This window comes from Procambarus clarkii, chromosome 31, assembly GCF_040958095.1.
Source record: "Procambarus clarkii isolate CNS0578487 chromosome 31, FALCON_Pclarkii_2.0, whole genome shotgun sequence".
Taxonomy (NCBI): Eukaryota; Metazoa; Arthropoda; class Malacostraca; order Decapoda; family Cambaridae; genus Procambarus; species Procambarus clarkii.
Genome location: NC_091180.1, coordinates 42,481,287 through 42,504,806, shown reverse-complemented (window position 1 = coordinate 42,504,806; position 23,520 = coordinate 42,481,287). Strand labels below are relative to the sequence as shown.

The 23,520-nt window shown below is 39.3% G+C and overlaps 1 protein-coding gene across 1 annotated transcript in view; it reads right to left on the bottom strand.

Moving 5' to 3' along the window:
• Positions 1-5,802: 5,802 nt before the first annotated feature.
• Positions 5,803-23,520, bottom strand: part of LOC138370295 (trichohyalin-like) — a 102,591-nt gene continuing 84,873 nt past the window's right edge. The window contains exon 4 of the mRNA XM_069334311.1: positions 5,803-6,035. Coding sequence (XP_069190412.1) covers positions 5,803-6,035 — 233 coding nt within the window. The remainder of the gene's footprint in view (positions 6,036-23,520) is intronic.

Here is a 23,520-nt window from a genome sequence, read left to right as displayed (position 1 = left end):
ATTAGGACTATGGAAAGAGAGATTACAATGTATTCTTGGTTTATTGCTGCATCATTTACAAATTAACTAAATTTAATGCGATCGAGTAGGGATCTCTCATGTAGGGATCAGTAGTTATCATGCAGGGATCAGGTTGATTCAGCAACCAACTCTCTCTCTTGTGAAAAGATACGTGAATTTGGAGACAATTCTATAAGAAATGTTCCAAAGATGTGTAAATATTTAATTCAAAGTTATCTGCTACTAGATATATTAGCCAAATATTCCCAGTTTGCTAACTGTAGGTAGTAACTAAGTGATTGTAACCTATCCACCGCTGCTCACTGGATGGGGGGCGGTGTGCTGGAGAAACATATCAATTGTGACACTAGCTTTCCACGTATGTCAGTTGCTTAATTTAGAAACTGTACTTGTGGTCGATCTCGAACCCATTGATGATGTGACGACGTGTATTGAATTTTGTAACTTGCTCATCAAGATTGTAACTTGCGTAGCTAAATGAATTGTGGGGTTCAGTCACTGAGCCCATTATGTGCCTCTGTAACCCTTTCCACTACCACCCACAAGATGGGTATGGGGTGCATAACAAATGAACTAAACTAACTCTCTCTCTCTCTCTCTCTCTCTCTCTCTCTCTCTCTCTCTCTCTCTCTCTCTCTCTCTCTCTCTCTCTCTCTCTCTCTCTCTCTCTCTCTCTCTCTCTCTAACACTGTAGGCTATATTTACATCAAGCTCAGGAATTCCACTTGAGAGAGTCCTAATGGGGCGCGAAAATATTATCTTCGGCAAGTCTTTAAGGCTTTTATCATGACTGAAAGTGGAAATCCACAGCCAGTTTGTTACCGTCACAGGAAACTCGACCTTCATATTCTGAGTCTCTAGTTAGTGCGAACTTTGTATTGGCCTAATTTAGGAAGTTAGTGTGTGTATTCACCTAATTGTGCTTACGGGGGTTGAGCTCTGCTCTTTCAGCTGCCTCTCAACTGTCAATCAATCAACTGTTACAAGCTACTAATTTTTATTCCCGAACACACAAACCCCAGGAAGCAGCCCGTAACAGCTGCCTAACTCCCAAGTATCTATTTACTGCTGGGTAACAAGAGCATCAGTGTGAAAGAAACAATGCCCATCTGTTTCCGCCGGCGCCGTGATCGAACCAGAACCCTAGGATTACGAGTCATAGGCGATGTCCACTCAGCCACAGGCCTCCCTGTGTGTGTGCGTGTACACACCTAGTTGTACTCACCTAGATGTGCTTGCAGGGGTTGAGCTCTGGCTCTTTGGTCCCGCCTCTCAACCGTCAATCAACAGGTGTACAGGTTCCTGAGCCTATCGGGATAAGTAGATAATTTGGTGCCACATAGACCCACCTATGTATGGCAATCAGATAAGAAAATCAGAAGCGGAATGCCACATAGAGCCACTCCATATCAGGTCATCCGAGGTGTGAGTGGTAGCAGTCGAAAAACAATGAAGATAGGTATCTATTATGTACCGCTATGATCATGTTCATTTATGCAGTAAAGTAGCCACCTATGTAGGGCAATCAGATAAGAAAATCAGAAGCAGAGTGCCACATAGACCCACTCCATATTAGGTCATCCGAGGTGTGAGTGGTAGCAGTCAAAAAACAGTGAAGATAGGTATCTATTATGTGCCGCTATGATCATGTTCATTTATACAGTAAAGTATGACAGTATATTTAAGTAAAAATGAATTTATTTGTATAATAAACACACACAGTTGAGCGGTAGTTACGCCCCCACATTCCTCTATGGGACAGGTGTAAAAAACAGGATCCTCTCAGTAGGGGTGGTCCTCCCTCTCACCACCCTTCCTTGTACTTGATGACCTTGACTGTACCGTAAGAGGGACCCTCCCCCCTAGTTGTTTTTAAATTGGTTATATTTTAAGGTTATATACTTAAACGTAGGTGAAAAGAAATAACCCATGTGATTTATAGATTATATTAACAAAGTACATAGGGGTTAAACATACTCATAATGTAAATCATTCCCCCTTCATAATACTTCCTAACAAGGGCCCTCCTCCGTGCCCACAGGTCCGTTGTGGGGTCTTCCTCCCCCTGGGACGAAGATGATGACTCATCATCACCCAGAGAGTGAATGGGCTGTAGCGGCTCTTCCTCAGGTATGGGACTGCTGACGTCATAGGGTTCACTCTCGCTGGTGGGGTGTCGTCCTACCTCACCTTATGGCTCAATTACGTCACCACCTTCACTCTCGATGGACATTCCTTGGGCTGAGGCGTTGGGGTGGGAATTCGGTGATATGTCTGGGTGTCCATATCCTAGGCTAGTGTATTTATTTAGGTAAAAGCGCTTATCATCAAATGCGCTTAAACCCCTCTTAGTATTGAATGTGGTTGCCATCTGCCCCCTACGTTCCTGATTTGTGAATAATGGAAAGTATTTACTACACCATTACTGTGTAGGGTCTCTTTAAAGTGGTTGTGTGTTAAAGATCTTTGCACAGCTCGGGGAATACCCTTAGCGGTGATGGAATTTTTATTGTCAAGCAAAAGCACACTATACATTTTGGGCTTGAGTGACACAACTTCAAGGATGTGTCTGTCTGAAACCTCTGTCTTTAAAAGTCCTAAAACACCCTTTTTAGAAGGATCATACGAGGGGTGAGTTTCAGGAAAATTACTGGTATTCATCCACAAGCTAAGGGGTTCTCTCCCCATCTCGTTAAAGACATCTTCAGCTAGTAAGCTAAAAATGAAGCTGTCTGTATCACTATACAGCAGTTGTACCCTATCTGTATAGTGCTTCTTAAGCACCCTGTACCAAAAATGGTACAAACTGTATTTTGCTAGCTCAAGAATCTGGAACCCAATGTAATTAGGATGAGTAATTTTAATGAATGGTCTGGAACTGACAGACAATAATGTATTGTCACCTAAATGCACCATACGTTTAAAGCGTGGATTCTTCACCTCTTGTAAAAAGACCCTAACTGAAGTAACTAGTTTGGTGTCAATGGCATAACGGGCTGGGTTCAGTAGTGTTTTACCATAAACACTATTTGTTAATAATTTAAAAAGTGTTTTCCTATCGTTACTGGTGGAGGCATTTCTATTGTTAACATTTGTGTTAACAAATTCTGCCATAAAATCTGATTGGCGGAACTCGTAAATTGCATGTATAGTCTCTACTTCACGTCCTATCTCAATAAATAACTGTAAAAGGTGAAGAGATATGAAATAATGTTTTTTGGGGAGATGATCTCCAACCAGTTTAATATTTTTTTTAGGGAGATTTGTAATGTTATTTGTTTCCAGAAGTCCCCTACTAAATGGTGAGATATCCTCCATACTTATTCCCCTATGGTGTAAACAAAGGGGTAGATCGTCTGTTAGTCTTGCTATTTCAGGTCTTATGTGTTTGGTGTCAATTAAGAACCAGTACCCTTTGTTAGAAGAGAATGGCTGTTCTGTCATTATCTTTCCTCCACTAATGAAGGAGTTCATCTCATCAGATGATAGTCTCCTTAGCCCCCCATAGGGCAATTGTTTAGTCATACAACTCCCATAAAGTGAGTTGAAGTCTAAATACAGTAAGAATGAAGATCTATCCTCCTGGGGGTTAAACGTTGGGTTGACATAGCGGTTGTTAGCTCTGGCGTAACTCCTAACTGCAGTTGTAAAACCCCCTCATATGTTTTGTGATATGAGATTGTGCAACGTCACATCTGTACTTAACTCCAACGATATTTTGCTGCTTTTAAAGAAGCAGTCGTAGGAGTAGCCCGGAAAACTGCAGTAATGGGTCATTTCTAATGAATAGATATCATTTAGAATTACCCTGTGGTGGGTAAAAATGTCAGCCAGTAAACTAACATCACACCTCAAATAAATAAGGAGGTAGTCTTTTAATGTCCTACTTCCTGTTGCCTCCCATACTAATTTAGAATGACTATAATCTTCCAAAGTTATACCTGATTTGTTTAGGGAGCTGTAAAACATTTCAATAGGAGTGAGTGTTGTGTCATTAAAGCGGCTGATTTTTGTGGTATATTCATAAGGGAAAAACTGCTTACCTTTTAAGAGTAGGTGGTGGCTCTTTTTAGGATAACCTTCTATCATTGAGTGAGTGAATGTTAAGGTGCTGGCTGAATCAATGTGGGTCCTTGCTAGGGATGAAAGACTACCTGTAATAAAAGCCAGTGAATCAAGAAATTTAAGCTTCCCTATTTCTACCTTAAGATATTTCGTCCCGTCTCATGAGGATATTGCTCTTAATATTTGAACCCATGGCAAACTCCCTCAAAATTAATCCCATGTCATAAGACATATTGTGAGCAATTAGGACTAAAGTCTCTAGAGCATTCTTGTGGCGGAGGTTGCAGTAATTACATAGAGCTCCAATATAATTGAGCTATTCCCTAAGGTGATCATGATGTTGAACCTTGAAATTGGTGAGGGTAAATACCTCGTCACAAAACTGGCAGTGAGTCTGACTCCTAAAATGGACCATATCCTCAAGAGACATTTCTATTTCATAATGGGGGAGTGTGGATCTGATAATTTCCCATTTGGTAGCAACTCGCTGCATGAAATGTGTGACACTGTCCCCCCCAAAATAAGTAAATTTATCAATGACAGTGTGGTTCCTGTCAACAATTATATAGCTGTATGCTATAGGCCTATGTATGGCTGTAACAGAGCCTAGACAATCCTCAGTGCTTAGGACGCACTCAAAATCAAAATACCCCACATGGGAAGGGGGGTAACCTTTCCCTGTATTTTTAAAATGGAGTGTGTCCCCCTCCTGAGGATAAATAATTTTCTGTGTGATGTCGCAGGAATATATGTGATTTGAAAGCTCTGTTGAATTTTGATATTCTGAAAGACAGTGTCTACAGAAGACTGTCTTTCGTCTGTGGCTGTGAGTAAAGTTTCGTAGGAACTTGTCAAACTCCTTAATAAGGGCCACATGAGATTCCCCCAATAACAATAAAGGAACTATGACCGAGTACTGTCTGCTACCACGACGGCAAAGAGAGACGTGATAGACACCGTCTGTATGTTTGTGTATTGAATACAAAAAAATGGATAGTTTATTTCTATTCTCCAATTTAGAGATATCCTCCCAAGACAGAGGGAAGGATAAATTGTCGTATTTGACCATTTTCCTAACCCTAGAGTGAGACTCTACAAGTCTCCCTATACGTCTCCACTTCCACCCTTGTTGTGATGCCAGAAAAGCAGAATTGCATTGAATAATGCATGTTCTATTGTTACCAGCAGGGTTTGGGTTGAAGACCTCATACCCTCCCCTTAGAAAGGGGGGATAAGGGACATAATCCCCCAAAACTGACCTTACACTAGCATTACAGATGACGATTTTGAGGAATTCGACATTATATAGTATGAAACCACTTCCCTCTGTTTCTGAAAGGAGATCCTCCAGTCGTGTAATCATATAACCCACCCAGCTATCAATAAGATTACCCACCTCAAGAGTTACCAGTCTAGCAGGTGTCGTTATGAAGTGTTCCCTAAAGTCATCATCTTCTATGAGTCTTTGTTTTAAAAATCCTTCACTTCGAGAAGGATTTTTAATGATGAAGTAAAATTGCCATGTCCCCCAAGAGAATTCATGTAATTCTCTATTTCAGATGTGTAATAGTCCCTAAAGTTGCTTAGGAGTCCTATAGGGTCTGTGGCGAAGGCTGTGGGGATGGAATATTCCATCCTAGTAAAGAGATCCCCCAGGGCCCCCACCCTATTAATTAAGTGGGGAGTGTCTATAACATCCTCCTCTTCTGGGGAATTTTAATCGCTATTTAGGTCATTAACTCGATTGTTGTCATGAGGTCTAAGACCACTAGGGCCTGGCTGAGAGATGTCACCACTATCACGACCACCATGATCGTCATCATCATCATCATCATCATCATCATCATCATCACTCATCACTTCCTCTCCCAACTCCTCACCACCCCCTAAGGGGTTATTGTCACACTGTGCTTTGTCATGTTCCTCTCCTACCTGCCTCTGAATCATCCCTGGAAAATAATAATAATAATAATAATAATAAAAGGCAACACCCATGCCCCCACACTAAACTCCATGACATAAGTTCTCAAAAAGCTTCCTAAAAGAAATAAAGGTGGAGGGTTTATTCACTCACCTCGGGAGCATGTTTGTAGGTGTTCAGAAGTCAAGTCCTCACACAGAGAGGTCCCACAATTATCACAAGCGAATGTGTGGTGAGGTCTCAAGGTGCTATTACCACACATGAGACACATGAACCCATCCTCTCTGGTAGGAAGGGTAGGTGAGCGATGTTTACCTCCTATCAAAGGAAATAGTGTATAAAATATATACACTCACTCTCCCACACTCATGGAGATAGGGGAAACCATCTTAATATTTCTCATTTTGAAATAAATATCCATAAATAAATAAATAAATAAATAAATAAATAAATAAATAAAATAAGGTCATACCTCCAGCACAGGTTCTCCTGTGTTCGCCACTAGACTGCACACAAGCAGTTTTCCCACACAAGAGGCATTTATAACACCTATGAATGAAGAGATGTGATGAGGCCCATCCACAAATTCTACATATATCACCAATTTTGGACCATCACGATCACGCTTTACCTAGAATAACTAAATATATATATATATATATATATATATATATATATATATATATATATATATATATATATATATATATATATATATATATATATATATATATATTTATATATATTTTATATATATATATATATATATATATTTATATATATATATATATATATTATATATATTTATATATATATATATATATATTTATATATATATATATATATTTATATATATATATATATATATATTTATATATATATATATTTATATATATTTATATATATATATATATATATATATATATATATATATTTATATATATGTCGTACCTAGTAGCCAGAACTCACTTCTCAGCCTACTATACATGGCCCGATTTGCCTAATAAGCCAAGTTTTCCTGAATTAATATATTTTCTCTAAATTTTTTCTTATGAAATGATAAAGCTACCCATTTCATTATGTATGAGGTCAATTTTTTTCATTGGAGTTAAAATTAACGTAGATATATGACCGAACCTAACCAACCCTACCTAACCTAACCTAACCTATCTCTATAGGTTAGGTTGGGTTATGTAGCCGAAAAAGTTAGGTTAGGTTAGGTTAGGTAGGTTCGGTAGTCGAAAAACAATTAATTCATGAAAACTTGGCTTATTAGGCAAATCGGGCCTTGCATAGTAGGCTGAGAAGTGAGTTCTGGCTACTAGGTACGACATATATATATATATATATATATTTATATATTTATATATATATATATATATATATATATATATATATTTATATATTTATATATATATATCTACATTTGAGTGAGGTGGGAAGGGTGATGTGGCATTACATTTTGAGTAAGGTGGGAAGGATGATGTGGCATTAGAGGATATTAATAGGGTATTAAAAGTATCAACACAAGACAGAACACGAAATAATGGATATTGAATAGAAGTGTTTGTAGAAAGCCTATTGGTCCATATTTCTTGATGCTTCTATATTGGGGCGGAGTCTTGAGGTGGGTAGAATATAGTTGTGCAATAATTGGCTGTTGATTGCTGGTGTTGACTTCTTGATGTGTAGTGCCTCGCAAACGTCTAGCCGCCTGCTATCGCTGTATCTATCGATGATTTCTGTGTTGTTTACTAGGATTTCTCTGGCGATGGTTTGGTTATGGGAAGAGATTATATGTTCCTTAATGGAGCCCTGTTGTTTATGCATCGTTAAACGCCTAGAAAGAGATGTTGTTGTCTTGCCTATATACTGGGTTTTTTGGAGCTTACAGTCCCCAAGTGGGCATTTGAAGGCATAGACGACGTTAGTCTCTTTTAAAGCGTTCTGTTTCGTGTCTGGAGAGTCTCTCCAGACACTCTCCAGACACGAAACAGAACGCTTTAAAAGAGACTAACGTCGTCTATGCCTTCAAATGCCCACTTGGGGACTGTAAGCTCCAAAAAACCCAGTATATAGGCAAGACAACAACATCTCTTTCTAGGCGTTTAACGATGCATAAACAACAGGGCTCCATTAAGGAACATATAATCTCTTCCCATAACCAAACCATCGCCAGAGAAATCCTAGTAAACAACACAGAAATCATCGATAGATACAGCGATAGCAGGCGGCTAGACGTTTGCGAGGCACTACACATCAAGAAGTCAACACCAGCAATCAACAGCCAATTATTGCACAACTATATTCTACCCACCTCAAGACTCCGCCCCAATATAGAAGCATCAAGAAATATGGACCAATAGGCTTTCTACAACACTTCTATTCAATATCCATTATTTCGTGTTCTGTCTTGTGTTGATACTTTTAATACCCTATTAATATCCTCTAATGCCACATCATCCTTCCCACCTTACTCAAAATGTAATGCCACATCACCCTTCCCACCTCACTCAAATGTAGATATAAAACCAGGGAAACGCAAGTTCTAATCAGTTATATATATATATATATTATATATATTATATATATATATATTTATATATTTATATATTTATATATTTATATATATATATATATATATATATTTATATATATATATATATATATATATTTATATATATATATATATATATATATATATATATTATATATATATATATATATATTTATATATATATATATATATATATATATATATATATATTTATATATATATATGTCGTACCTAGTAGCCCAGAACTCACTTCTCAGCCTACTATGCAGGCCCGATTTGCCTAATAAGCCTAGTTTTCATGAATTAATGTTTTTTGCCAATCTAAACCTACCTAACCTAACCTAACCTAACGTTTTCGGCTACCTAACCTAACCTAACCTATAAAGATTGGTTTGGTTAGGTGAGGTAGGGTTGGTTAGGTTCGGTCATATATCTACGTTAATTTGAACTCCAATAAAAAAAAATTGACCTCATACATAATGAAATGGGTAGCTTTATCATTTCATAAGAAAAAAATTAGAAAAAATATATTAATTTAGTAAAACTTGTCTTATTAGGCAAATCGGGCCTTGCATAGTAGGCTGAGAAGTGAGTTCTGGCTACTAGGTACGACATATATATATATGTCGTACCTAGTAGCCAGAACGCACTTCTCAGCCTACTATGCAAGGCCCGATTTGCCTAATAAGCCAAGTTTTCCTGAATTAATATATTTTCTCTAATTTTGTTCTTATGAAATGATAAAGCTACCCATTTCATTACGAATGAGGTCAATATTTTTTTATTGAAGTTAAAATTAACGTAGATATATGACCGAACCTAATCAACCCTACCTAACCTAACCTAACCTATATTTATAGGTAAGGTTAGGTTAGGTAGCCAAAAAAAGCTAGGTTAGGTTAGGTTAGGTAGGTTAGGTAGACGAAAAAACATTAATTCATGAAAACTTGGCTTATTAGGCAAATCGGGCCTTGAATAGTAGGCTGAGAAGTGCGTTCTGGCTATTAGGTACGACATATATATATATATTTATATATATATATATATATATATATATATATATATATATATATATATATATATATATATATATTTATATATATATATATATATATATATATATTTATATATATATATATATATATATATATATATATATATATATATATATATATATATATATATTTATATATATATATATGTCGTACCTAATAGCCAGAACGCACTTCTCTGCCTACTATTCAAGGCCCAATTTGCCTAATAAGCCAAGTTTTCATGAATTAATGTTTTTTCGTCTACCTAACCTACCTAACCTAACCTAACCTAGCTTTTTTTGGCTACCTAACCTAACCTTACCTATAAATATAGGTTAGGTTAGGTTAGGTAGGGTTGGTTAGGTTCGGTCATATATCTACGTTAATTTTAACTCCAATAAAAAAAAATTGACCTCATACATAGAGAAAAGGGTTGCTTTATCATTTCATAAGAAAAAAATTATAGTAAATATATTAATTCAGGAAAACTTGGCTTATTAGGCAAATCGGGCCTTGAATAGTAGGCTGAGAAGTGAGTTCTGGCTACTAGGTACGACATATATATATATATATATGTCGTACCTAGTAGCCAGAACTCACTTCTCAGCCTACTATTCAAGGCCCGATTTGCCTAATAAGCCAAGTTTTCCTGAATTAATATATTTACTATATTTGTTTTTCTTATGAAATGATAAGGCAACCCTTTTCTCTATGTATGAGGTCAATTTTTTTTTATTGGAGTTAAAATTAACGTAGATATATGACCGAACCTAACCAACCCTACCTAACCTAACCTAACCTATATATATAGGTAAGGTTAGGTTAGGTAGCCAAAAAAAGCTAGGTTAGGTTAGGTTAGGTAGGTTAGGTAGACGAAAAAACATTAATTCATGAAAACTTGGCTTATTAGGCAAATCGGGCCTTGCATAGTAGGCTGAGAAGTGAGTTCTGGCTACTAGGTACGACATATATATATATATTTATATATATATATATGTCGTACCTAGTAGCCAGAACTCACTTCTCAGCCTACTATTCAAGGCCCGATTTGCCTAATAAGCCAAGTTTTCCTGAATTAATATATTTACTATAATTTTTTTCTTATGAAATGATAAAGCAACCCTTTTCTCTATGTATGAGGTCAATTTATTTTTATTGGAGTTAAAATTAACGTAGATATATGACCGAACCTAACCAACCCTACCTAACCTAACCTAACCTATATTTATAGGTAAGGTTAGGTTAGGTAGCCAAAAAAAGCTATGTTAGGTTAGGTTAGGTAGGTTAGGTAGACCAAAAAACATTAATTCATGAAAACTTGGCTTATTAGGCAAATCGGGCCTTGAATAGTAGCTGAGAAGTGCGTTCTGGCTATTAGGTACGACATATATATATATAATATATATATATATATATATATATAATATATATATATATATATATTGATATATATATAATATAATATATATATATATATATTTATATATATATATATATATATATATATATATATTTATATATATATATATTTATATATATATATATATATATATAATATATTTATATATATATATAGTATATATATATATATATATATATATTTATAACATATATATATATATATATATATATATATATATTTATATATATATATATATATATATATATATATTTATATATATATATATATATATATATATATATATATATATATATATATATATATATTATATATTATATATATATATATATATATATATATATTATATATATATATATATATATATATATATATATATATATATATATATATATATATATATATATATATTTATATATATATTATATATATATATATATATATATATATAATATATATTTATATATATATATATATTTTATTAAATATGACTGAAAAAGTAAGATTAATAATTCTAACACGAATTTTCTCAATCTTTCGTACATTATGCTTCACTGTTGGAGGTAAATCAAAAATCACTTCTCCAAATTCATTTTTATTTCTAGTCTGACGCGACACGGGCGCGTTTCGTAAAACTTATTACATTTTCAAAGACTTCACAAATACACAACTGATTAGAACTTGCATTTCCCTGATTTTATATCTACTTTTGAGTGAGGTGGGAAGGGTGATGTGCATTACATTTGAGTGAGGTGGGAAGGATGATGTGGCATTAGAGGATATTAATAGGGTATTAAAAGTATCAACACAAGACAGAACACGAAACAATGGATATTGAATAGAAGGTGTTTGTAGAAAGCCTATTGGTCCATATTTCTTGATGCTTCTATAATTGGAGCGGAGTCTTGAGGTGGGTGAATATAGTTGTGCAATAATTGGCTGTTGATTGCTGGTGTTGACTTCTTGATGTGTAGTGCCTCGCAAACGTCAAGGCCGCCTGCTATCGCTGTATCTATCGATGATTTCTGTGTTGTTTACTAGGATTTCTCTGGCGATGGTTTGGTTATGGGAAGAGATTATATGTTCCTTAATGGAGCCCTGTTGTTTATGCATCGTTAAACGCCTAGAAAGAGATGTTGTTGTCTTGCCTATATACTGGGTTTTTGGAGCTTACAGTCCCCAAGTGGGCATTTGAAGGCATAGACGACGTTAGTCTCTTTTAAAGCGTTCTGTTTCGTGTCTGGAGAGTTTCTCATGAGTAGGCTGGCCGTTTTTCTGGTTTTATAGTAAATCGTCAGTTGTATCCTCTGATTTTTGTCTGTAGGGATAACGTTTCTATTAACAATATCTTTCAGGACCCTTTCCTCTGTTTTATGAGCTGTGGAAAAGAAGTTCCTGTAAAATAGTCTAATAGGGGGTATAGGTGTTGTGTTAGTTGTCTCTTCAGAGGTTGCATGGCTTTTCACTTTCCTTCTTATGATGTCTTCGATGAAACCATTGGAGAAGCCGTTATTGACTAGAACCTGCCTTACCCTACAGAGTTCTTCGTCGACTTGCTTCCATTCTGAGCTGTGGCTGAGAGCACGGTCGACGTATGCGTTAACAACACTCCTCTTGTACCTGTCAGGGCAGTCGCTGTTGGCATTTAGGCACATTCCTATGTTTGTTTCCTTTGTGTAGACTGCAGTGTGGAAACCTCCGCCCTTTTCCATGACTGTTACATCTAGAAAAGGCAGCTTCCCATCCTTTTCCGTCTCGTAAGTGAAACGCAGCACGGAACTCTGCTCAAATGCCTCCTTCAGCTCCTGCAGATGTCTGACATCAGGTACCTGTGTAAAAATGTCGTCAACATACCTGCAGTATATGGCCGGTTTCAAGTTCATGTCGACTAAGACTTTTTGCTCGATGGTACCCATGTAGAAGTTTGCAAACAGGACACCTAGGGGAGAACCCATAGCGACCCCATCAACTTGCTTATACATATGCCCATCCGGGCTCAAGAAGGGTGCCTCTTTAGTACAAGCTTGGAGTAGTTTCCTCAGAATACTTTCTGGCATGTCAAGAGGAGTACAGGCTGGATCACGATACACTCTGTCGGCTATCATTCCGATTGTCTCGTCCACAGGTACGTTGGTAAACAGCGATTCTACGTCCAACGAGGCTCTTATCCCTGTGGCCCGTGCGCCCCGCAGTAAGTCCACAAATTCCTTTGGAGACTTCAGGCTGAAGGCGCAAGGAACATAAGGAGTCAGCAGGCCGTTGAGTCGCTTTGCCAATCTGTACGTGGGTGTGGGTATCTGGCTAATGATTGGCCGAAGTGGGTTTCCAGGCTTGTGCGTCTTGACATTTCCATACGCATATCCAGGTTTATATTCCCCAATGATCTTTGGCAGGTGGAGTCCGGATTTCTTGGCGTTCACAGTTTCGATCAGTTTGTTGACCTTTGCTTTTAATTCGGCTGTAGTGTCCTTCGTTACCCTTTGGAACTTAGTTTGGTCAGAGAGTATGATGTTCATTTTCGCCAGATATTCGTCTTTTTTAAGAATGACATATATTGGCGACTTGTCACCTCTCCTGACAACTATCTCCTTGTTCTCGCGAAGGCTTTTAGCTGCCGCTCTAAGCTCGGGGGACAGTATGGTGCTTCTGTAGTTGCCTCGATTCTTTCCTCCTTCTGCAATAAGTTCTGCTTGTAAGGTATCTTTGGTAGTGACCTTCTTTTGTGTCTCGAGGTCGAATATGTCGTCCAACAGAATTTCCAACTCCACTTTCCGGGCCATTTCACTCGGTCTGGACATAACATGACAGTTTATGCCCAGATTTAGGAGAGTGACTTGGTCCTCAGTGAGGTTAATTCCTGCAAGGTTCAGGAAGCCATCTCTTGGTCGTGGAATTGCCATAGGTCCTCCATATAATGTTGTTAGTTTCTTGATAATCCTTGTTTCAGTGCTGAGGTGATGTTGGTCTGTGAGGATGTCGAGGTGTTGTTCAATGCGGGTACGGATACTATGGTCGATGTTGCTATTTCTCCACTCGTTTGTAGCATGAAGTAGTTGCGTTTTTTTGTCTTTGATTTCATTCTCTGCCTTGTATATCTGATCACGAATCAGATCCTGGCGATATTTTATCGTGAAGGCTTGATTCCTTGCTGCTGGGTCGTGCACTTTAACATTAGTATATTTTGGTAGCAGTCTTTCATGTAGACATATTTTATTAAATATGACCGAAAAAGTAAGATTAATAATTCTAACACGAATTTTCTCAATCTTTCGTACATTATGCTTCACTGTTGGAGGTAAATCAAAAATCACTTCTCCAAAATTCATTTTTTTTCTAGTCTGACGCGACACGGGCGCGTTTCGTAAAACTTATTACATTTTCAAAGACTTCACAAATACACAACTGATTAGAACTTGCATTTCCCTGATTTTATATCTACTTTTGAGTGAGGTGGGAAGGGTGATGTGGCATTACATTTGAGTGAGGTGGGAAGGATGATGTGGCATTAGAGGATATTAATAGGGTATTAAAAGTATCAACACAAGACAGAACACGAAACAATGGATATTGAATAGAAGTGTTTGTAGAAAGCCTATTGGTCCATATTTCTTGATGCTTCTATATTGGAGCGGAGTCTTGAGGTGGGTAGAATATAGTTGTGCAATAATTGGCTGTTGATTGCTGGTGTTGACTTCTTGATGTGTAGTGCCTCGCAAACGTCAAGCCGCCTGCTATCGCTGTATCTATCGATGATTTCTGTGTTGTTTACTAGGATTTCTCTGGCGATGGTTTGGTTATGGGAAGAGATTATATGTTCCTTAATGGAGCCCTGTTGTTTATGCATCGTTAAACGCCTAGAAAGAGATGTTGTTGTCTTGCCTATATACTGGGTTTTTGGAGCTTACAGTCCCCAAGTGGGCATTTGAAGGCATAGACGACGTTAGTCTCTTTTAAAGCGTTCTGTTTCGTGTCTGGAGAGTTTCTCATGAGTAGGCTGGCCGTTTTCTGGTTTTATAGTAAATCGTCAGTTGTATCCTCTGATTTTTGTCTGTAGGGATAACGTTTCTATTAACAATATCTTTCAGGACCCTTTCCTCTGTTTTATGAGCTGTGGAAAAGAAGTTCCTGTAAAATAGTCTAATAGGGGGTATAGGTGTTGTGTTAGTTGTCTCTTCAGAGGTTGCATGGCTTTTCACTTTCCTTCTTATGATGTCTTCGATGAAACCATTGGAGAAGCCGTTATTGACTAGAACCTGCCTTACCCTACAGAGTTCTTCGTCGACTTGCTTCCATTCTGAGCTGTGGCTGAGAGCACGGTCGACGTATGCGTTAACAACACTCCTCTTGTACCTGTCAGGGCAGTCGCTGTTGGCATTTAGGCACATTCCTATGTTTGTTTCCTTTGTGTAGACTGCAGTGTGGAAACCTCCGCCCTTTCCATGACTGTTACATCTAGAAAAGGCAGCTTCCCATCCTTTTCCGTCTCGTAAGTGAAACGCAGCACGGAACTCTGCTCAAATGCCTCCTTCAGCTCCTGCAGATGTCTGACATCAGGTACCTGTGTAAAAATGTCGTCAACATACCTGCAGTATATGGCCGGTTTCAAGTTCATGTCGACTAAGACTTTTTGCTCGATGGTACCCATGTAGAAGTTTGCAAACAGGACACCTAGGGGAGAACCCATAGCGACCCCATCTACTTGCTTATACATATGCCCATCCGGGCTCAAGAAGGTGCCTCTTTAGTACAAGCTTGGAGTAGTTTCCTCAGAATACTTTCTGGCATGTCAAGAGGAGTACAGGCTGGATCACGATACACTCTGTCGGCTATCATTCCGATTGTCTCGTCCACAGGTACGTTGGTAAACAGCGATTCTACGTCCAACGAGGCTCTTATCCCTGTGGCCCGTGCGCCCCGCAGTAAGTCCACAAATTCCTTTGGAGACTTCAGGCTGAAGGCGCAAGGAACATAAGGAGTCAGCAGGCCGTTGAGTCGCTTTGCCAATCTGTACGTGGGTGTGGGTATCTGGCTAATGATTGGCCGAAGTGGGTTTCCAGGCTTGTGCGTCTTGACATTTCCATACGCATATCCAGGTTTATATTCCCCAATGATCTTTGGCAGGTGGAGTCCGGATTTCTTGGCGTTCACAGTTTCGATCAGTTAGTTGACCTTTGCTTTTAATTCGATTATCAAGAAACTAACAACATTATATGGAGGACCTATGGCAATTCCACGACCAAGAGATGGCTTCCTGAACCTTGCAGGAATTAACCTCACTGAGGACCAAGTCACTCTCCTAAATCTGGGCATAAACTGTCATGTTATGTCCAGACCGAGTGAAATGGCCCGGAAAGTGGAGTTGGAAATTCTGTTGGACGACATATTCGACCTCGAGACACAAAAGAAGGTCACTACCAAAGATACCTTACAAGCAGAACTTATGCAGAAGGAGGAAAGAATCGAGGCAACTACAGAAGCACCATACTGTCCCCCGAGCTTAGAGCGGCAGCTAAAAGCCTTCGCGAGAACAAGGAGATAGTTGTCAGGAGAGGTGACAAGTCGCCAATATATGTCATTCTTAAAAAAGACGAATATCTGGCGAAAATGACACATACTCTCTGACCAAACTAAGTTCCAAAGGGTAACGAAGGACACTACAGCCGAATTAAAAGCAAAGGTCAACAAACTGATCGAAACTGTGAACGCCAAGAAATCCGGACTCCACCTGCCAAAGATCATTGGGGAATATAAACCTGGATATGCGTATGGAAATGTCAAGACGCACAAGCCTGGAAACCCACTTCGGCCAATCATTAGCCAGATACCACACCCACGTACAGATTGGCAAAGCGACTCAACGGCCTGCTGACTCCTTATGTTCCTTGCGCCTTCAGCCTGAAGTCTCCAAAGGAATTTGTGGACTTACTGCGGGGCGCACGGGCCACAGGGATAAGAGCCTCGTTGGACGTAGAATCGCTGTTTACCAACGTACCTGTGGACGAGACAATCGGAATGATAGCCGACAGAGTGTATCGTGATCCAGCCTGTACTCCTCTTGACATGCCAGAAAGTATTCTGAGGAAACTACTCCAAGCTTGTACTAAAGAGGCACCCTTCTTGAGCCCGGATGGGCATATGTATAAGCAAGTAGATGGGGTCGCTATGGGTTCTCCCCTAGGTGTCCTGTTTGCAAACTTCTACATGGGTACCATCGAGCAAAAAGTCTTAGTCGACATGAACTTGAAACCGGCCATATACTGCAGGTATGTTGACGACATTTTTACACAGGTACCTGATGTCAGACATCTGCAGGAGCTGAAGGAGGCATTTGAGCAGAGTTCCGTGCTGCGTTTCACTTACGAGACGGAAAAGGATGGGAAGCTGCCTTTTCTAGATGTAACAGTCATGGAAAAGGGCGGAGGTTTCCACACTGCAGTCTACACAAAGGAAACAACATAGGAATGTGCCTAAATGCAACAGCGACTGCCCTGACAGTACAAGAGGAGTGTTGTTAACGCATACGTCGACCGTGCTCTCAGCCACAGCTCAGAATGGAAGCAAGTCGACGAAGAACTCTGTAGGGTAAGGCAGGTTCTAGTCAATAACGGCTTCTCCAATGGTTTCATCGAAGACATCATAAGAAGGAAAGTGAAAAGCCATGCAACCTCTGAAGAGACAACTAACACAACACCTATACCCCCTATTAGACTATTTTACAGGAACTTCTTTTCCACAGCTCATAAAACAGAGGAAAGGGTCCTGAAAGATATTGTTAATAGAAACGTTTATCCCTACAGACAAAAATCAGAGGATACAACTGACGATTTACTATAAAACCAGAAAAACGGCCAGCCTACTCATGAGAAACTCTCCAGACACGAAACAGAACGCTTTAAAAGAGACTAACGTCGTCTATGCCTTCAAATGCCCACTTGGGGACTGTAAGCTCCAAAAAACCCAGTATATAGGCAAGACAACAACATCTCTTTCTAGGCGTTTACGATGCATAAACAACAGGGCTCCATTAAGGAACATATAATCTCGTCCCATAACCAAACCATCGCCAGGAAATCCTAGTAAACAACACAGAAATCATCGATAGATACAGCGATAGCAGGCGGCTTGACGTTTGCGAGGCACTACACATCAAGAAGTCAACACCAGCAATCAACAGCCAATTATTGCACAACTATATTCTACCCACCTCAAGACTCCGCTCCAATATAGAAGCATCAAGAAATATGGACCAATAGGCTTTCTACAAACACTTCTATTCAATATCCATTGTTTCGTGTTCTGTCTTGTGTTGATACTTTTAATACCCTATTAATATCCTCTAATGCCACATCATCCTTCCCACCTCACTCAAATGTAATGCCACATCACCCTTCCCACCTCACTCAAAAGTAGATATAAAATCAGGGAAATGCAAGTTCTAATCAGTTGTGTATTTGTGAAGTCTTTGAAAATGTAATAAGTTTTACGAAACGCGCCCGTGTCGCGTCAGACTAGAAATAAAAATGAATTTTGGAGAAGTGATTTTTGATTTACCTCCAACAGTGAAGCATAATGTACGAAAGATTGAGAAAATTCGTGTTAGAATTATTAATCTTACTTTTCGGTCATATTTAATAAAATATGTCTACAGGAAAGACTGCTACCAAAATATACTAATATATATATATATATATATATATATATATATATATATATATATATATTTATTTATATATATATATATATATTATATATATATATATATATATTATATATATATATATATATATATATATATATATATATATATATATATATATATATTATATATATATATATATGCGAACAAGCCTGAATGGTCCCCAGGACAATATGCAACTGAAAACTCACACCCCAGAAGTGACTCGAACCCATACTCCCAGAAGCAACGCAACTGGTATGTACAAGACGCCTTAATCCACTTGACCATCACGACCGGACAAAATGAGGTGATAGCCGAGGCTATTTGAACCACCCCACCGCCGGCACTCGGATAGTAATCTTGGGCATAGCATTTTACAAAATCACCTCATTCTTTGGGGCACACGTGAGGAACACAAATGCGAACAAGCCTGAATGGTCCCCAGGACAATATGCAACTGAAAACTCACACCCCAGAAGTGACTCGAACCCATACTCCCAGAAGCAACGCAACTGGTATGTACAAGACGCCTTAATCCACTTGAATTAACCTCACCACACCTCACCACAAATCACCTCAAAGAATGAGGTGATTTGGTAAATGCTATGCCCAAGATTACTATCCGAGTGCCGGCGGTGGGGGGTTCAAATAGCCTCGGCTATCACCTCATTTTCTCCAGTCGTGATGGTCAAGTGGATTAAGGCGTCTTGTACATACCAGTTGCGTTGCTTCTGGGAGCATGGGTTCGAGTCACTTCTGGGGTGTGAGTTTTCAGTTGCATATTGTCCTGGGGACCATTCAGGCTTGTTCGCATTTGTGTTCCTCACGTGTGCCCCAAAGAATGAGGTGATTTGGTAAAATGCTATGCCCAAGATTACTATCCGAGTGCCGGCGGTGGGTGGTTCAAATAGCCTCGGCTATCACCTCATTTTGTCCGGTCGTGATGGTCAAGTGGATTAAGGCGTCTTGTACATACCAGTTGCGTTGCTTCTGGGAGTATGGGTTCGAGCCACTTCTGGGGTGTGAGTTTTCAGTTATATATATATATATATATATATATATATATATATATATATATATATATATATATATATATATCCAGGTTTATATATATAGTTTATATCATATAGGGGAATATAAACCTGGATATGCGTATGGAAATGTCAAGACACACAAGCCTGGAAACCCACTTCGGCCAATCATTAGCCAGATACCCACACCCACGTACAGACTAGCGAAGTGACTCAACGGCCTGCTGACTCCTTATGTCCCTTGCGCCTTCAGCCTGAAGTCGCCAAGGAATTTGTTGACTTACTACGGGGCACACGGGCCACAGGAATAAGAGCCTCATTGGACGTAGAATCGCTGTTCACCAACTTTTCAGTGGACGAGACAATCGGGATGATAGCCGACAGAGTGTATCGTGATCTAGCCTGTACTCCTCTTGAAATAACAGAAAATATCTAAGGAAACTACTCCAAGCTTGTACTAAAGAGGCACCCTTCTTGAGCCCGGATGGGCACATGTATAAGCAAGTAGATGGGGTCGCCATGGGTTCTCCCCTAGGTGTCCTGTTTGCAAACTTCTACATGGGTACCATCGAGCAAAAAGTCTTAGTCGACATGAACTTGGAACCGGCCATATACTGCAGGAATGTTGACGACATTTTTACACAGGTACCTGATGTCAGACATCTGCAGGAGCTGAAGGAGGCATTTGAGCGGAGTTCCGTGCTGCGTTTCACTTACGAGATGAAAAGGATGGGAAGCTGCCCTTTCTAGATGTAACAGTCATGGAAAAGAGCACAGGTTTCCACACTGCAGTCTACACAAAGGAAACGAACATAGGAATGTGCCTAAATGCCAAAAGCGACTGCCCAGATAGGTACAAGAGGAGTGTTTGTTAACGCATATGTCTATCGTGCTCTCAGCCACAGCTCAGAATGGAAGCAAGTCGACGAAGAACTCTGTAGGGTAAGGCAGGTCCTAGTCAACAACGGCTTCTCCAATGGTTTCGTCGAAGACATCATAAGAAGGAAAGTGAAACGCCATGCAACCTCTAAAGAGACAACCAACACAACACCTATACCCTATTAGACTATTTTACAGGAACTTCTTTTCCACAGCTCATAAAACGGAGGAAAGGGTCCTGAAAGATATTATTAATAGAAACGTTATCCCTACAGACAAAAATCAGAGGATACAACTGACGATTTACTATAAAACCAGAAAAACGGCCAGCCTACTCATGAGAAACTCTCCAGACACAAAACAGAACGCTTTAAAAGACCAATGTCGTCTATGCCTTCAAATGCCCACTTGGGGACTGTAAGCTCCAAAAAAACCCAGTATATAGGCAAGACAACAACATCTCTTTCTAGGCGTTTAACGATGCATAAGCAACAGGGCTCCATTAAGGAGCATATAATCTCTTCCCACAACCAAACCATCGCCAGAGAATCCTAGTAAACAACACAGAAATCATCGATAGATACAGCGATAGCAGGCGGCTGAAGTTTTCGAGGCACTACACATGAAGAAGTCAACACCAGCAATCAACAGCCAATTAATGCCACTATATTCTACCCACCTCAACTCCGCTCCAATATAGAAGCATCAAGAAATATGGACCAATAGGCTTTCTACAATCACTTCTATTCAATACCCATTGTTTCGTGTTCTGTCTTGTGTTGATGAAATTAATACCTTATTAAATACCACCTCACCCCATCCACCTCACTCAAATGTAGATATAAACAAATCGGAGATGGTATGTTCTATTCAGTTGTGTATGTGTAAACTAAAGTCTTTGAAAATGTAATAAGTTTTACGAAACGCGCTCAAGTGTCGCATCAGACTAGAAATAAAAATGAATTTTGGAGAATTGATTTTTGAATTACCACCAACAGTGAAAAGAAATGTACGAAGATTGAGAAAATTTGTGTTAGAATTATTAATCTTACTTTTTCGGTCATATTTAATAATTATATATATATATATATATTATATATTATATATAATATATATATATATATATATATATATTATATATATATACTGTGACGGTGTTCCCCCCCCTTATATTTCTCCCACGCCTGCAGTAAGAGTCATGTCCCCTTTACCCAAACGTTCTCTACGTCGCAGGCATCAATTTAATATATGTGGGAGAGTGGAGTGTTCTCGGAGAGTCGAGAAATTTGTGAAACAATAATATTTTGGCCTGTGGTTTAGGCCCTTTAGGAAGCCAAGATGGCGCTGGCTCTCCTGTTTCCCCGCCAAAACTGTGTGACGTCAGTGACACCGGATTGGTCACCGACAGCAATGTGGCACAGGGAGCCAATGAAAACCTCCCGTGGCGAAAGTGACGTCACGAAGGAAGGGGGTCCGGGCAGCGCGCCGCGTTGGCGCCATCAGTCAGACACGACACGTCAAGGAGGTTGGACGCGCGACGATTGGTCCTGTCAGTTTGACAGTTGTTTCCCACTCCCGTGGAATTTACGCGTCACCTGAAGTCTGCCAGTACTCTGTGAGGTCTTCCTTAGTTCATGTGTTGAACCAGAGAGGGAATCGACGGTTATTAAGCAACAAGTGCTCCAGGACAGGTACTGTGCAAGAAGAAGTGAAGTCTGTGCAGTGACGTAGTCGACGTATGAGGCAGTTCACCCATTCGTGACGGCGTAGTGGCTGACCAGATCCACTGGGTAGCAGAGGAAGACGAGGACTATTTGGGAATCCGGACGACTGCAGCCGAGAAGTAGGCGGACAGCCGTAGCTGGGAGAGGTCGACGGCCAGGAGACCGACTCCAACCCTTCAAGAAGTCGAGGAGGAGCACAGACCTGCAGGAAAGAAGGCACGGAGACGACGCGCTAAACGGTGGGACAGCGATTGGGTTCCTGGAGGACACGACAACGTGTGTGTGGGGGAGTTCCCGACACGAGGACCAGGAGCTACAACTCAACTCTCATCGGAGGATAGGTGGAAGTAGGTGTTTCTAGTTTCCCTCCCCATTCCCCTTTAGTCAGCTATATTATTCAGCTATATTATTTAGCCTGATGATTTTGTATGTCGTGAGCAAGTCTCATCTATGTCACAGTAAGGCACCAGTGTGCAGAATAGTACTATCAAGAGTACTCACGATACTTATATATATTATTATTGGTGTGTACAGGCACCCGGATTAAGTGATGAATTTACTGTGTTGAGAATTCTTTCATGAGACTTTGATGTGAACATATAGTGAGAAATTATATATAATATTATGTCAGTATTTGGAAGTTAGGCTATGTGCCCAGTAACTATTTATTTACCATTTATTGATGTCTGATATATCTATATTTATATGTCTGTGTCGTGCATTGAACAACCATTTGTGAGTGCAGTGATTTATTGTGTTATCGCCCACGAAAGGAAGTACTGAGAACTCCAATGTTAAATACTTCATAAGTTACCATTGAAATGAAGGGCGGTGTGTAAAACCATTATAGTGAATTATTGTCGCATTTATTATAGAAACGATTGTTTGAGCCCAAGTACGGTGTAGCGAAGTAATACGTGCTATTGTTGCAAATATCGAGTGTACGAACTTCTAGTGATCATTGAGAACTTAAAGAAACAGCGCGCGTGCTGCTAGAGAAACAAGCAATAAACTTTCGCGCGGAAGGGGGGCGCTCAGCTGATTGTGACATTGACGAGAGGGGGAGTGTTGCCACCGCAGTGAGTGTATAATATACGTGGGAACGACCGACTCCCGCCTGGATCAGCTGATTATTAATTGATATGACCTTGTGACATCTTTGAATGAATTTTTAAGTAAAATACAAAATA